General features: G+C 40.1%; 2 protein-coding genes across 4 annotated transcripts; one reads left to right on the top strand and one right to left on the bottom strand.

Annotated features, from left to right (window-relative positions):
* The first annotated feature begins 239 nt into the window (after positions 1–239).
* sf3a2 (splicing factor 3a, subunit 2) lies at positions 240–4472 on the top strand. The gene is made up of 8 exons (XM_040021941.1): positions 240–368; positions 1800–2068; positions 2181–2227; positions 2413–2522; positions 2649–2698; positions 2952–3092; positions 3185–3253; positions 3819–4472. The coding sequence occupies exons 2-8, from the start codon at positions 1871–1873 to the stop codon at positions 4086–4088; spliced, it is 885 nt and encodes a 294-aa protein (XP_039877875.1). The 5' UTR covers positions 240–368; positions 1800–1870; the 3' UTR covers positions 4089–4472.
* A 241-nt stretch (positions 4473–4713) lies between these two features.
* Positions 4714–7619, bottom strand: LOC120727585. 3 transcript variants are annotated; one of them, XM_040021943.1, is made up of 7 exons: positions 7500–7619; positions 6834–6934; positions 5900–5928; positions 5724–5799; positions 5517–5651; positions 5332–5426; positions 4714–5254 (listed from the first exon to the last, which is right to left on the bottom strand). In XM_040021943.1, exons 1-7 carry the CDS (start codon positions 7505–7507, stop codon positions 4904–4906), a joined length of 795 nt encoding a protein of 264 aa, XP_039877877.1. In that variant the 5' UTR covers positions 7508–7619; the 3' UTR covers positions 4714–4903. The 3 variants fall into 3 exon arrangements, with proteins under 3 accessions (XP_039877877.1, XP_039877878.1, XP_039877879.1); XM_040021944.1 differs by having other exon boundaries at positions 7496–7606; XM_040021945.1 differs by lacking the exons at positions 6834–6934; positions 7500–7619 and adding an exon at positions 6561–6749.
* Between the last annotated feature and the right edge of the window lie 7062 nt (positions 7620–14681).

Raw genomic sequence — 14681 nt, forward strand, 5'->3', positions numbered from 1 at the left:
AATTAAGAAATTAAGAAAAAAAACTAAAAAAATGCAAAACTTTAAAACTTGTGTTTTAGAATTGTGTTTCTACTGAAAATGAAATAGGAAAAAGGCCAGAATTTCTAAATGAACCACTGAGCAGTTTATCTTTTTTAATTAATTATTTTTTACCTCCTGTGTCTGCTGCTGTGAAACAATCAGAAATTTAAGAACACGAAGCCCCCCCTCATAGGTCCAGCCGTCGTGTAGGCTGGAGATCCAGCCCAGCAGGTGGCAGTAACACACCAGTGGGATTTTTGCAAACCACCAAAACCCGGGAAAAAGAATCTACTGAAGCGCATGCGCACAACAAATCAGATGAGCGTGTCGCTGTCGTTGTGAAACTGGTGAGTGTTTTGATAAAGTAATCTGTTTGTAGTCTCCTAAAATGTTTAATTTTGTGGCTAACGGATGTGGTCATTTTGCATTTTTAATATTCACTTTAATCATCTGTATTTGTTAAAAGCTTTTCATTATTTTTTGGTAGCACCATTAGCTTAGCATTAAAATTGCTAGCGCATTTAGCGGCTTTTGTATGCTAAAATGCTACAGCTAGCTAGATGTTGTTGGGATCATTCAGAAGAATGGATTTCTTTTTTTAATAACGGGAAGAATCTTTTTTTGCTCGCTGGTAAATTGCCACCGATAACTTAACTTGGTCCTCTAAAAACCGCTGTTTGAGCCTTACTTCGCAGTGTTCATGTTGACTCTTTGTAAGGACGTTAGCATTGGGAATCTTCGTATAGAGGGGATTGTAATGACGAGTTGCTTTTAAAACAGGTTATATGACCCATATAGGTTTGAGCAATAAAAATGTGTCCAGGTTAGAGCCTTAGCTAAAACACAAGTAATAATGCAAATCTACACATGATGCTGTTGTTGTGCTACAGCCCTGGAGTGCAGGGTTATTAATGTGGACCTTCACTGGCAGTACTTGTTAGGGCAAGGTAATATGGCCAAAAACATTTATCACGATATATATTTGAAAATTTGCGGTAACAATATAACTGACGATATAATTGACGCGAGACAAAATATTTTAGAACTCCACAACTTTATCAGTGCAAAAAAAAAAAATCAATGTATTTTCACTTAAACAAGCAGCTGTTTTTTATGTGCATTAAAGCTATATAAAAATTTAACAGTGCAAATGCAAATTTCTTCCTGACAGTTTAACCAAAAGGCATTACCAGTGGAAATTTGCCGACATATCCTGAGCATAACCATGTATAATAGCCATAAAACTTAAAAAAGAGGTTATACACACAATGCGGTAATATTATGTTGAAGCACAGTACATATTACTCTGCGAGGCTCCTGACTACGGTACCTGTAATGCTCCGACAATCCATCAAGTGGTGCGGCTTCGTAAAGTCGTACTAAAACATTTTTTGACAGATTTTTGAGCGCCGCGTACTGCATAAAATCGGTACGGTAATAACGACGGCCCACTTGCATTCTCTACCAAAAAATGTGCTTTGGTGTGTATCTGACGGATGAAAGCCAAACCAGTTCCACACCACTGAAGTTGCACCATTTTTACAAACCAATTCTGGTTCATCTGTTTCATCCAACGATCCGCTTTCGCCCTTCTCATTCTCCGTCACCACCATGCTTTTTCCGCCATGTATGTATGAAAACAAAGGCACTGCACATGCGCGTTTTACCCATATTCTTTTGCGATATTTCATTTTCTTATCATTGCCTAACATTATACCGGTATTATGAACTGTATGATATGGCCCAGCCCTAGTACTTATTGTTTTGTTTTTCACCAGGTAATCGGGGGAATCTATTTGGAGTAACTGTCAACGTTCGTGTGACTGTTTAAGTCCAAAACCTTACAAAAATGGATTTCCAGCATCGAGCTGGAGGGAAGACGGGGAGCGGAGGGGTGGCATCTGCCTCTGAGAGTAACCGTGACAGGCGAGAACGGTTACGTCAGTTGGCCTTGGAGACCATTGATATCAACAAAGACCCCTACTTTATGAAGAACCATTTAGGATCATACGAGTGCAAACTTTGTCTGACACTTCACAACAATGAGGTGAGGGACACATAATGAGACATTTCTCTGTTAACTGAATTTGCTTTTATTTCTTGTCATCTGGGTGTCTTATTTGAAAAGAAAAATTAAAAAATGTCTCTCTGTATTTCAGGGAAGCTACTTAGCTCACACACAAGGAAAGAAACACCAGACCAATCTGTAAGTCCATACATTATCTGTGCTACAACACAGAAGTGCAATAGCTGTAACTTTATGTTCTGATTTAATTAAAGTGGCTGTTTAACACAAATGAGTCCCAATTTAAAACTTCTGGGAAACTTCTGGAGAAATTTAAATTTAAAGAAATGTAATTTTGAGGAAAACCTTTTACATACATTTTTCAGAGCACGGAGGGCAGCCAAAGAAGCAAAAGAAGCTCCTGCTCAACCAGCTCCAGCCAAAGTGAAAGTTGAGGTCAAGAAGTTTGTCAAAATTGGTCGACCAGGATACAAAGGTAGGCAAGCTCTGGCATTTTATATGGTAGTCACAGTTTGGTTTATAATACTAGTTTCTTTAAAAAATGCATTGTTAAAAAAAATTATTATTATTATTATTATTTTTTTTTTTTAATTATTCACAGTGACCAAACAGAGGGATCCAGAGATGGGACAGCAATCTTTACTTTTCCAGGTTTGTATATTTTGAAAGAATGCACATAACCCAGTATCCTTTTGAGGCCACGTAAATAATTTATTATTTGTGTGCTTCAAACCAAAGCAAAATGCTCACTTATTCTTTGGATAATCTGGTGAGTGTAAAGGGGCTTTACACTGAAACTGGGTCACAGGAACAAATTATAACCTCATGCTCTAACCTGCAAAGTTTCACAACACCACAACAGTAAAGGCCATGTGTTACTGACCTTCTTTTCTTGGCCCATCAGATTGACTATCCAGAGATCGCTGAAGGAATTGGACCCAGGCATCGCTTCATGTCTGCTTACGAACAGCGCATTGAGCCTCCCGATCGTCGCTGGCAGTACCTGCTTTTTGCTGCTGAACCATATGAGACCATTGCTTTCAAGGTGAGACCTGCACTTTTCTCTTCCCCTTATGTTTTTTTTTCTTTGTCATTTTTTCCTTCACTCATGTAATAACAAGATGTTTGCTGTTTTAGGTACCCAGCAGAGAAATTGATAAAGCAGAAAACCGCTTCTGGACCCACTGGAACAAAGAAACTAAACAGGTACCATGTATGTTACAGAGTGTCTGCCAGTAGAGTTATTAGGTCCAGCAGCCAGAACCAATGGGAGGGGTGAAGCAAAGTGGGCACACTGTGTGTCAAAAACGGAACAGCAGAGGTGTAGATTTAGCTTCTAGCTGTCTGATAAGATGCGCACCTTGGGGAATTTTCCCTGTCTTTCCGTATGAGAAGTCAATAATGTGCCGCAGAGTGAGAGAGCTCTGAATCATTGTTTACCTCATTTACATGCAACCTGATCTAATTAGTAAACAAACGTGGGTGAATGTCAGCCCGTGGGTGAATGAAGGTAAAACGGTCGCTTGAACTTGTTTATAGTTCTAATTTTTTCAAGCTGTTATGCACAAATAGCAGTTGATAGGAACAGTGAGTCAATAAAGTGACCTTAATATTTGTTCTATATGTTTACCTCTTCATCTTAAAAATCCTTGTAAAAAGTTTCTGTGATACACTAGTTTGAACTAGTGGAACTCGTATATTAGTTTTCCTAAATTGTTTCTAATAGTGGAAACATGTCTTTAATTGTTCTTTTTTTTGTTGTTCTATCCAGTTTTTCCTACAGTTCCACTTCAAAATGGAGAAACCTGTTACCCAGTCGAGCGGCCCAGCACCTGCTGCCACTGTGAAGCGTCCTCCTCCCCTTATGAGTGGAGATCACCCATCAAACGACTCTCTGCCCCCTCCCCCTCCAGGGGGAATGCCCATCCCTCCTCTTCCGCCTGGTGCCCCAGGAGCCCCTCAGATGCCCCCACAGATGCCCATGCCCCCCATGCCAATGAGGCCACCCCCTCCGGAGGGCCTTACATTAGCTAATAACTGATCTCTGGCCAGTGATCTGTTTTGAGTGATTTACTATAATTTCTGTAATGGTGTGTAGTCACACTGCCCTGCCTGTTTACAGTGTCCATCTCCTTGTAGATACTGCAGTTATGTTTAGTTTTATTATTTCTGCAAAGGGTTAAAGTTCATGTTTATTGGAGTTTTCAGTCTTTGTTTGGTTTATGTAAATGTGCAGGGCAGTCTCTTACTGCAGCATCATAAATATGACCACACTCTTTTGTAATAATATCCACATTCTGGATATGGAGGTGTGATTGGAAGTTCGTATTTTAGGATTATGGTTTTGTAATTAAATGCTGTGGACAAACAGAAAATGTTTGTGTCATAAGAGTCTTTGATTTTATAAAGATATTCCACCAAAAGATTTCTTGAGTGTTCTTTAAATACTGAATCTCAGCTTTGCTTATCGGTGTGAAAACCTGAATTTACTGAGAGGACAGTTTTTTAACTGGGCTCTTTAGTGGCTCTACAACAAGCTAAACTGGACAAATGAAGTCACTTCTAGCAACACACTGTTGACATTTTAACTGCATTTGAATGGATGGGCATAATTTATTCAGTGCCACCTTTCAGAACCAGAAAAACAAATTGGTTAACAAGATGCCTCCGTTTGAAATAAAGCATTTAATACACCAAACCACCAGAAAGCATCCAAATCTATAACACAGCACAAAGTCATGTCAGAAGATTTAATTGCAAGCACACTTTAAGGCTCAGATTTTGACAAAATTGCCACCTTTTAATAATGAATAAATCATACCAGCTGATGAGAAAATAGCTTCTACTAGAGTGAAATTATTCTTCTGGACTCTTTTTCTTTTCTTTCTTTTCCTCTGACCTCTTATTTTCCTGAGCAACAGCCTCCTCATCTCCTGCATCTTCAGGATCACCTTTTTTGTCTCTACCTTTCTTTACTTTGATTTCTTCATTTCTGGCTTTTGTGGCTCTCCTGTCCTTTAAGTTCTTATCTCTTTGCTTTATGAGTTTCTTATCTGGAAGTGGTTTGTTTCTCAGAGCTCTTAATCCTCGTGCTGTTGCTCCTCTCTTTGATTTTCCCCTTTTAACCTCTCCATCATCGTCCTCTTCTTCCTCGTCATCAAAGTCAGGCAGCCACCAAAACACGACTTCCCACAGAGATGTTTCAGGCTGCCGGGGGAGAACAATCAAACAAAATGTTCACGCCACCTATGTTGATCAGCGATCATTTTTAATCGCCAATTTACCTCCGGCAGTGGTCTTCTGTGTCGCAGTGAGCCTGATCGCCTCATTGTCAGTCCAGTTTCTTCCTCTTCAACTGCTTTGTGACCACGTAAGGTTTCTGTTTTGGTTACAAGAAAGGATCACTCACTCACAGTAGATGTGCTATTTTCATACCTGAGTTTTCACTTTAGTTCACTGGTTTACTTGCCATTGAGCCTCTGAAAACCTGAGGTGAGCACCAGGATGGTAATGGCCACAAGCAAACAGCGGTTCAGGGTGACGTTCTCCCACGGGGTTTCGATCTGAGTCGGATTCTGAATGGACAAGGTTTTGTGCAAGGATGCTGAAAGAAAAAAGAAGTTAACAGGATGCACGGATCAGGGAGACAAGGGTAGGGGAGAAAGCTGGGACTCACTTGGTTTGGGGAAACTGACTTCTCTGGTTATAGTCTTGGGTTCTGGTGCTGGCTGCTGTGGAGCTGGAGCCATTTCCTATTTAAGAACAATGTGAAGGTTAATAGAAAAAGTCTGTGAGCTGTGAGGCCTGGGAGCTGAGTGAGAAATTGTTAATGCTGGTTGTTTTCCAACCTACCTCCCTGATTTTTCTGGTAGCGTACATTTCTGGAAGGGACAGATGGAGATTTAATGAAGGGTGATATCATACACCATTAACAAAAAAACAAAACCCCAAACAGCCATGCACTCAATCTGGAACTGGTTTGTTTACATCTATTAACATATATTCATATACTTGTGCTGGCTGAACACATGTTTTTCAATTTTATTAACTCCTCTGTATATATACTACAAGTCATCAGTGAAAAATACTGTTCTGATTGAAAAGGCTGCAGGTATGCTGGGAGCTCCGGCTGGCTTTGAGCTGAATGTTAAATGCTATGTTTCCCCATCTCAGTCTAGCATGCACTTAGCACAAAGTTCAGGGTGAGGTTGATGCACTTGATCATTAACCAATAAAAGAACAAAAGCCCAGATTTTTATGCCCAGCGCAAAGTCAGATATGAGTGTGAGAAGCAAAACTATCATGAAGCTGTTGGTGCTATTGTTTTCTACAGCCATTGGTGCTATTTGATAGCCTAGCTTGTTAGCCGCGCAGAGAACGATTCGACTTCTACACTGTCAAGACCAAACCAGCTAAACTGTGCAATAAACTGTGACAATGAGTCTGAAAAAGTTTTCAGAAACTCCTGCTGTAGAGGCCTCATGAACATATGACATGAAAATATGATACTTTCCTTTTTTTGTTTAGATTTATGTTTCATGTTTCAGAAGATGTTATTTTTGTGGAAATAAGCGCAGTGCACCCCACTGCACTGAGAAATGATCCATCCAGCATGGCTGTGGCTCATTATCACTGTGTTGCTTTCCACCAGGAGTCAGATTTCGGTGGCTCCTTGTGCTGCTGTTCCCTAGTATTTATAGAGTTGTACGCATATCCTGTATTTGCAATGGAAGAAATCATTTATGCATAGTCATTAACAATTCAGTGCGTGTGTGTGTGTCGCCACCTGGTTTGCGGATCTGCCTAACAGGTTTCTGTGGAGGAGGATCTGCTCTTGGTGGCCATAACTCCTCTTCAAATGTTTCATAGCTTTCTTCCATTTCTTCCCTGAGAGAGATGGAGGAGAAGGAACATGGGAGTAGCAAATCATTTAAAATTTTCATGTTTTAGCAGACAATCACAAAAAGATCACAAAAGCTGCAGAGGCCAGTTCAGCTTTTTTAAGGGATGTTCTTGCTTTTTCTTAAGTTCTGAATACGAGATAATTCATTGGATCGCACTCTTATCACAGTTGCTCTTATCACTATTCCTTCCCCCATAAAAAAAAATCCTGATGTCTCATTGGGATTCAGTTTTGACTGCATAAAACGATACTAGTAAAAGGTCAACTTTGCCACTTTTGCATTAAATTAAAGCAGTTTGCTGACCTTAACATTTACAAATGAATACAGTAAGGGCCTTATGTGTTGCATGACATTTCTCAACGGACACTGAGGTAATGCCCTTCCAGGCCTATAAATAGATAAAGCAATGGTACCAGCAGACAAATGGATACACACTATATAAATACACAAAAAAATTAAAGCCCTAATGTTTCTCTTATATTCTTGATCAATCTCTTCTGTGTTTCAGCTGTAAAGTCAAACCCCAATTGAAAGAAGGACCTACCTGCCTCAACATTTGGGGTCCCCTGGGCAGTGCTGGGAAGCCTTTGTCACAGAGCTGTTGTTCCTCCACAAAGATGGCAGCTGAGTCTCACTCTGAACTGTCTGATAGCCAAGAACAGGTGGCGGAGAATGAAAAAACAAAAAGGTATTAGGTGTCAGGCGCTGACTGAGGGAGGGCTGACATTAACATGCTTTATGCAACCACTAGATCACAGAGTGATGAGGGTGGGGGGAAATAACCAGTTCTGAAAAACTCTGACCCATTTTGGATAAATATCACTTTGTGTCCAAGGAGTCAAGGAGGAAAAATATCAAAGTTTTTGAACAGCAACGTGCTGCAAACAGTGATTTTGATATTTTTAAGCAAATGATCAAAAATGCTGCTAAGGAGAGGTGAGTGGGGTTTGAATTTTGTATTATTACTCACCAGCAGAGAGCGCTGCTGCGCTATTAGGGAGATAGAGTCTGTGGCACTTTGCTCTGCAGATGAGGCCTGTGGTCTGTCAGACATATTAGCCGTCAAACAGACAGAGGGTCTGCCAAATTTCTTTTTATGAAGCTACATCTGCGATGCAAGCACTTCAGACACATTAGGCCATTTTGTCTGAGCAAATTATATTCATGCAGATGCTTTGCAGCATATTTCCTCTTTTTTCCCCTTGTTAAATTAATAAGACAAGTAGGTATTGTCATTCTGTGTGCGATGTGAAGCCTCGAGGCAAACTCACCCTTCTATGTGACATGGAGGCCACTAACAAGAAGCCACGCGAACAGATGTAAATCTGATTAGGTTATATCAGGGTTAGGTGGTTGCAGGCCACCTTTATGTGGGAGGGGAGAGGAAGTGTTGATAAACAGACTTGTGGCGATGCTGATGAGTCATACCTTCGCTGGTACTGTGCCCAATTCCAGTTGAATCACACACTGCTTTAGCTGTCAGTTATTAAAAATGGATGTTTGCTCTGTAGCCTTTGAAGTGAAGAGACTGACCTAAACAAACCGGGGATATACTCTTTGTTTTCCAATGTAATGCAAGCAGACCTCCAAATATATTTCGTTCCCCAAAATGTGTTAATTGTTTGCAGATCTAATCCGCAGAACTCCGACCAGCATTTAGCTGATTTTCAGCTTTTTATTGCATTCTTCTTCTTTTTTTTAATTCAAAACACTCGGCATGCTTGCTTATAATGAGCTTGTCTGTGGCCTTAATTGACCAAATGCACACTCTCACCCCGCTGATTTGTCGGTACTTATTAGTCCCAAGGATGCTCCTTCACCGCGTGCTAGAGTGCGTCATCTGTGTGAAGAGTTCTTTCTATTATCACTGATTGAAAGCTCATTTGATCTGGATAAAAATAATTCCACCAAGTTTCAAAATGAACATAGAGATTAAAATTTTTTTCTTTCTCAGCACTCTGTAATCTGGGGTTCTCCTTTCATCCTTTATTGAGCACACGTCAAGGTAATAAAGTGAAACTTTGCAAGTTTGTGACAAAACCTTAAAGAATGTTTCAAGGGCAACTCTAACCCCCTTGTGGACACATTTTATCCAATATAAACGAGCAAACATTGCTCACGGACATGTACGTTCCAGATTCGGGCACTAGAGAGATCTTAGCTGGGTGAAGCTTTCTGTCCCCTTTTGTCCTTACATAATGGGGACTGTGCTCAGAGAACAAGCTGCCTGTCCAGCATGCAGTGGGAGCTGCTCTGTGCCCTCTCTCACTGAGTAGCATGAAGGAACTTGAAGCAGCATTAGTTGTAGTCTGTCTGGAACATAAAGGCCTATGACGCCTTGAATATTGTTTCAGTCTTTGATTATTTTAATTGCTTTTAATTACACTGTTACATCGCTTTAGTTTGAAATCACTGGGGAAAAAAAGACCTGATATGGCAAACCTTACAATTAAAGTAGTTTTTCTGGTGCTGTAGCCTCAAGACGTCACAAACCAGAATACGTGACCGCTCAGAGACTTGATATATTAGAGTCTCAACTCCCTAAAGGCTTGGCTTATTAAAAATACAAACACACTCCTGAAAAAAACCCTGCATATCTAAACTTTTCCTCTACTCCAAATGTATTTTTATCCATTTATTTTTTTCCCCAGATGGAATATTTTGGCTTTACTGTGCAGAACCATATACAGTAATGTGTTGGTGATATCACTGACCGTGTATTTTTTCTTTTCAATAAACTTCATGCAAAGTGAAGTAAACTAATAAGTATTCAAATCAGGAATTAGTGTGACCTTTTTAAAATGTTGTTCTCAGCACATTTGCACACTTTTTAAGGTGCTTGGTACACAGATGGCTCCAAGCATCGTGGAGAACACGCCACATTTCTTCTGGGTAGGTAGGCTGTCTCTGAGTCTTCATGTAATCCCAGACTCATGCTATGAAGTGGAATCCAGGTTTCTACAGGGGACCACTGTAGGTGTTCTCTTTGTGTAACAGGTGGGTGCATGTAGTGTCGAAGCATCCACACAAAAAAGAGGATACATGAAGCTGATACTAAGGCAGTTTGTGGCATTTAAACAATGTTCAATTGCTCATCAGCAGAAGACCACATCAGTGAACTGCACTCTCAGGAAACTGAGGTCATAATTCACCGGCAAAGTCTCCTGTTGCTGTATCAGATCTGCTTCAAGTTTCAGTGTGTTGTGTATTAAGAGATGCTCTTCTAGATACCTTGGGTGTAATGGGTAATTATATTAGTTAATGTTACGTTCCTATCAACTTCAAGTAGTCTGGCCAGTCTCCTTGGAGTTTTTTGGACCATCCTCTGTAAACCCTGGAGATGGTTGTGTAGAAAAATCCCAGTAAAGCAGCAGTTTCTGAAATACTTAGATCAGCATGTCTGGGACAAACAACCATGTTCACCGTCACTTAAATCATCTTTCTTCCCCATTCAGATGCTCAATTTCAACTTCAGTAGGTTGTCATAATGATGCCTTAATGCCTAGATACACTGAGTCGCTGCCATATGAAGTGGTCTGTGAGTTTATAAATACAACAGTGCTGTCCATGTCCTTCAAAAGTGTTTTAGGTGAGTACACACTGAGTGCCAGTCAGTGAAGTACAGGATTGTAAAATGATTGCTTGACTGCCTTATGTACCATGCATACAGAGTGTTTCAATTCTGTAGCGAGTCCAGAAGGTGAGCCTGAGGCTGTAGTGCGCTCAATGAGTAGGCTTTTCCTTTCTTTTTTAATAGCTTAAATTCATTCTAAACATAATATTCCCAATGAAAATGTATTATAGGAGAAAAATAACAGCTGAAGGGATTTTAGGCATCGTGTCTATTCAGTAAAAAAGAATGACAACACTCTGAACAGAGCCTCACTGAAGAAACTCAGGGTGGACTTGATAAACTTTATCAGGGTTTCAGTCTTAGTCCTTATCAGTAAATGGATTTTAATTTCCTGTCATGTGGTTATGTTGACATGTGAGCTCAGTGGCTGGTGTCATCCTCATTCAATTCAATTCAATTCAATTCAATTCAATTCATCTTGTCCCAAATCACAACAACAGTCACCTCATAGTGCTTTATATTGTAAGTAAACATCCTACGATAATAGAGACAAAATCCCAACAATCAAACTAAGAGTAAGCACTTGGCGACAGTGGGAAGGAAACTCTACAGCCAATACTTGTACTAATAAAAGTATTAACACTGATTTGAAAGAAAAATATTCAAATATTTTAATACCAAGCACTGAGATGTGGAATAAAAAGAGAGATTAAGAAACTTGCAAAAGACCTGATTTGGTGTTAAATTTAAGGGATGTGGACGATTTACAGTTTGTTGAGACAATATGATGCTGGATCCTGGAGATGGAGAATTAAGACAATGTTTGATTAGTGGGTAAGGCTTCCTAACAGAAGCAGAGCATGATTTATCCTGCATAGATCCACCAGAAATCTTGTAGACTGTTCTATTCAACTGCTTGTGCTTCTTTGAATGAAACCTCTGTCTCAGTCTCAGCACTCCTAATTGGGTTTGTTCACATATGGAGGTTGAAAGTTTGAAATACACATGCTTAAAAAGACCTGAGCATAAGTGGTGACCTTGTGTTGTCTGTGAGGCTGAATCATTTTCAGTTTACAAGCACTAACAAGGCACTCTGTGGATGCAGTGTTGCTGATGTAGCAATGCAGCTCTCCATACAGACTTAATAATATATGTACAGAACAAAGTGAATCCATAATATGTCGCTTATTAAACTCAACCTCTTTACTAATTACACTTTATTATTCTCTCATTAACTTAAGTGTCCATTTGCAGTTTTATATATAGCTGCTAATTCCTTAAATGTCTATATGGTTACAGCCATACCGTACCAGCAGTTACCAGCCTCAGAGTAAGTCAACAGCACTGACTGAGGAGCCCTCATTTAGCAGGCAGCCTCATAGGACAACCTGCCCGCCTTCCAGCGCAGATATCTGCCTGTGTGTTAGACATCATGTTTCTCAGATGTGCTGACAGTGTAAAACTAGCATTTGAAGATGAATGACACTGGATCCGCAAGGATTCAGTCACATGTCTCGGTGCTGCTTGCCTTTCACTTTAAATCTCAAACCAAAGCCTTCATGTTCTCCTGGAGCCACCGTGGGACTCGTGTGCCTCTCTGCCACTCTGTATCTCTTCATGCAGCCCTCCTCAGCCTTTGATCTTTCAGAGACCACAACAAGGAGCTGCCCAGATCGTGACTGTGAGTTCTGCACCTTGGGGGGGCATTTTTCTGTAATTCAGACCTCACCCTCAGGCAGATAAATGCACAGATGTCCAGACAATGTGATAATCTGCCCATCATTTTCACATCTTCGGAGATGGAAGCAGAGGTGTAACATCCACAGAGAGAGATGCCTGAGAAAGGAGTTTGACACACAGGAACGCTGGAGTATGCAAGACGATGACTCTGACTGGGGGGGGGGGTTTAAGAAGAATAGCACAGCTGAAATTTTCATTTTGTGCAGGTTATTTGCGATCACTTTTCTTCAAATATTTCAAAGCTATATTTCATCATTATCGGAGATCGATGGATTGTGAGGGAAGAGAAAAGTGAAGAAGATGGAAGAGTAATTTGTTAGAGTTGTTGGATTTCTTTAGAGACGATAGAAATCTAATTACTAATGTTTGATTATAATATGCCTCCCCCTTTCTACAGACCTCATTGTCTATTTTTATGTAACTTTGATGCTTTTCACTGCCTATCATACTGACCCCACCCCTCACCCCAGTCCCTGTTTCAAATTGTGTCTGTGGGCCATTTTATTGATGGACTAATTTGCCCTGAGATTGTACTTCACTCTCCCGGGTGCTTTGTGTATTAATTACCATCTATTCATTTGAGACTGTTTAGCCTTTGAGCATGCTCCAAAGCAGCGATTCCAGGCCAGTGCTTCACAGCTTCTGTCACAGTCCTAATGCTGCATGAGCCCACGGGATACGAGTAATGTGAAACCTCATGCACTGAGGAAGCGTGTGATTGACTATTACTGCTCTGCAGTTGCTAAAATCAGCAGAAGAAAACGCAACAAAACTTGCAAGATCCCAAATCTCTCACAACTGAATAGGCAAATTATAATTTTGTGCATACAGGCAATGACTTTAACTTTAGAACGAATTTGCGAAGGTCTCACTAAGTTCCAAAAGGAGATTTCACTTGGAGATTTCAAATGACTGCAGGGAGTTTTTGTTTTGTGGCAATAATAAACCAATCACATGCACATGAAGGAAGAGGCAGGAGGTGTGGTTTGGACTGATTGATGTTAATTTACTTATGAGTAAGACTGCTTGAGGCTCATGCTGAAAGAGAAGCAATATGCTTTCTGATTTCCACTACCCTTATCTCTACTCTATGCACACAAGAGCTTAGAAATGTGTATATTTCATATGAAAGACAAGCTCAAGGTTCCTCACAAACACATTCCTAAAAACTGTGGCCTTAATCCTCCACTCATATGTCAGTCTTATGTTACAGCTGTTAAGAGAAATGAGTGCTGCCTGACAACATCATAAACCCCCCTCTTACTCACGTGTCATCCTTCTTCTAATCAAGGTTTCTTTCTGCCCGTCTTAGTCATCAGTGGCAGTGCTCAGTCTGTGCTATTAAGGATGTAATCTTCGAGACCTTCTAAGATTTTGGATTTTGCAGGCTTGCGAGGGTTACAAAATATCTTGCAAACAAGGCAGGCTTGTTGCTCTTCTTCAATCCTCTAAAACACAGTGCTGCACAATGAGCTTGCACCACCACTTATTTCTTTATACTTTGCTTCAAAGGAGGGTTTCTTGTAAAAATTTTTCTAAGTGGCCTTCAGCAGTACTTATCCAGGATTTTTGAGGGTCTTCTCTGTACAATGGGTGCTTTTCCGTTTATTTTCCATCCGCTCCTTGTGGCATTTTCAGAGAAATTATTTCTTTTTTTAAGCCACTTAACACTGACCTATGAATCTGTCAAGCATAACAAAGGTACCTAACTCACGGGATGAATTAGTGTTGAGTCTACACATAACAGAAAACAAAAAACAATGCTAGTAACAACCAATTGTTACTAGAAGAACCCATTCCAAAAACATATCATTTGTTCCAATTTCTTTAGTTGAATAATACAATTTGTCAGGGATAAAATCCTTATTTTTCACCAACAAGGTGACTCCTAAAGGCCAAAAACTTGGTGTGCAGTGTCTCCTTAAGAAATGAGAGAAAAGAAGGTCTAAAAGGTCTAAAAAACAATTTACAGATAGATAGTACAGAAACTGTAAGTCATGATCTAAGAAACGGGGAAAAAAAACCCTTCAAAAATCTGACAACAGGAGCTGAGAGATGAATCTGGCGCTTCAGTCGATCCATCTACTGTTTACTGAAGCCTCATCAGAAATGATCTCAGCAGAAGAAATCTCTAGAACTACTCTTGAAGCCTTTTTAAAGAAATCATGAGAAACTGTGCCTAAAAGAGTTCAGGCTGTGTTGAAGAATAAAGGCTGTCACACCAAATTTTGATTTCAAGCTTCTCAGATTTGCACAGACTCCACTTTTACTTTTTTTTTTATTTCAATGTATGTTTCCACACGTTTCAGTCAATCACTGCACCTTTCTCCCATTTTCCTAGCTAAATATATAGACATGAGGAGTGACTCAAGTCTTTGCACAGTACTGTATATTTCAAGTAAATGTGAAAAGTAGG

The sequence above is a fragment of the Simochromis diagramma genome, unplaced genomic scaffold (genome assembly GCF_900408965.1).
Source record: "Simochromis diagramma unplaced genomic scaffold, fSimDia1.1 OVJJ01000205.1, whole genome shotgun sequence".
Taxonomy (NCBI): domain Eukaryota; kingdom Metazoa; phylum Chordata; class Actinopteri; order Cichliformes; family Cichlidae; genus Simochromis; species Simochromis diagramma.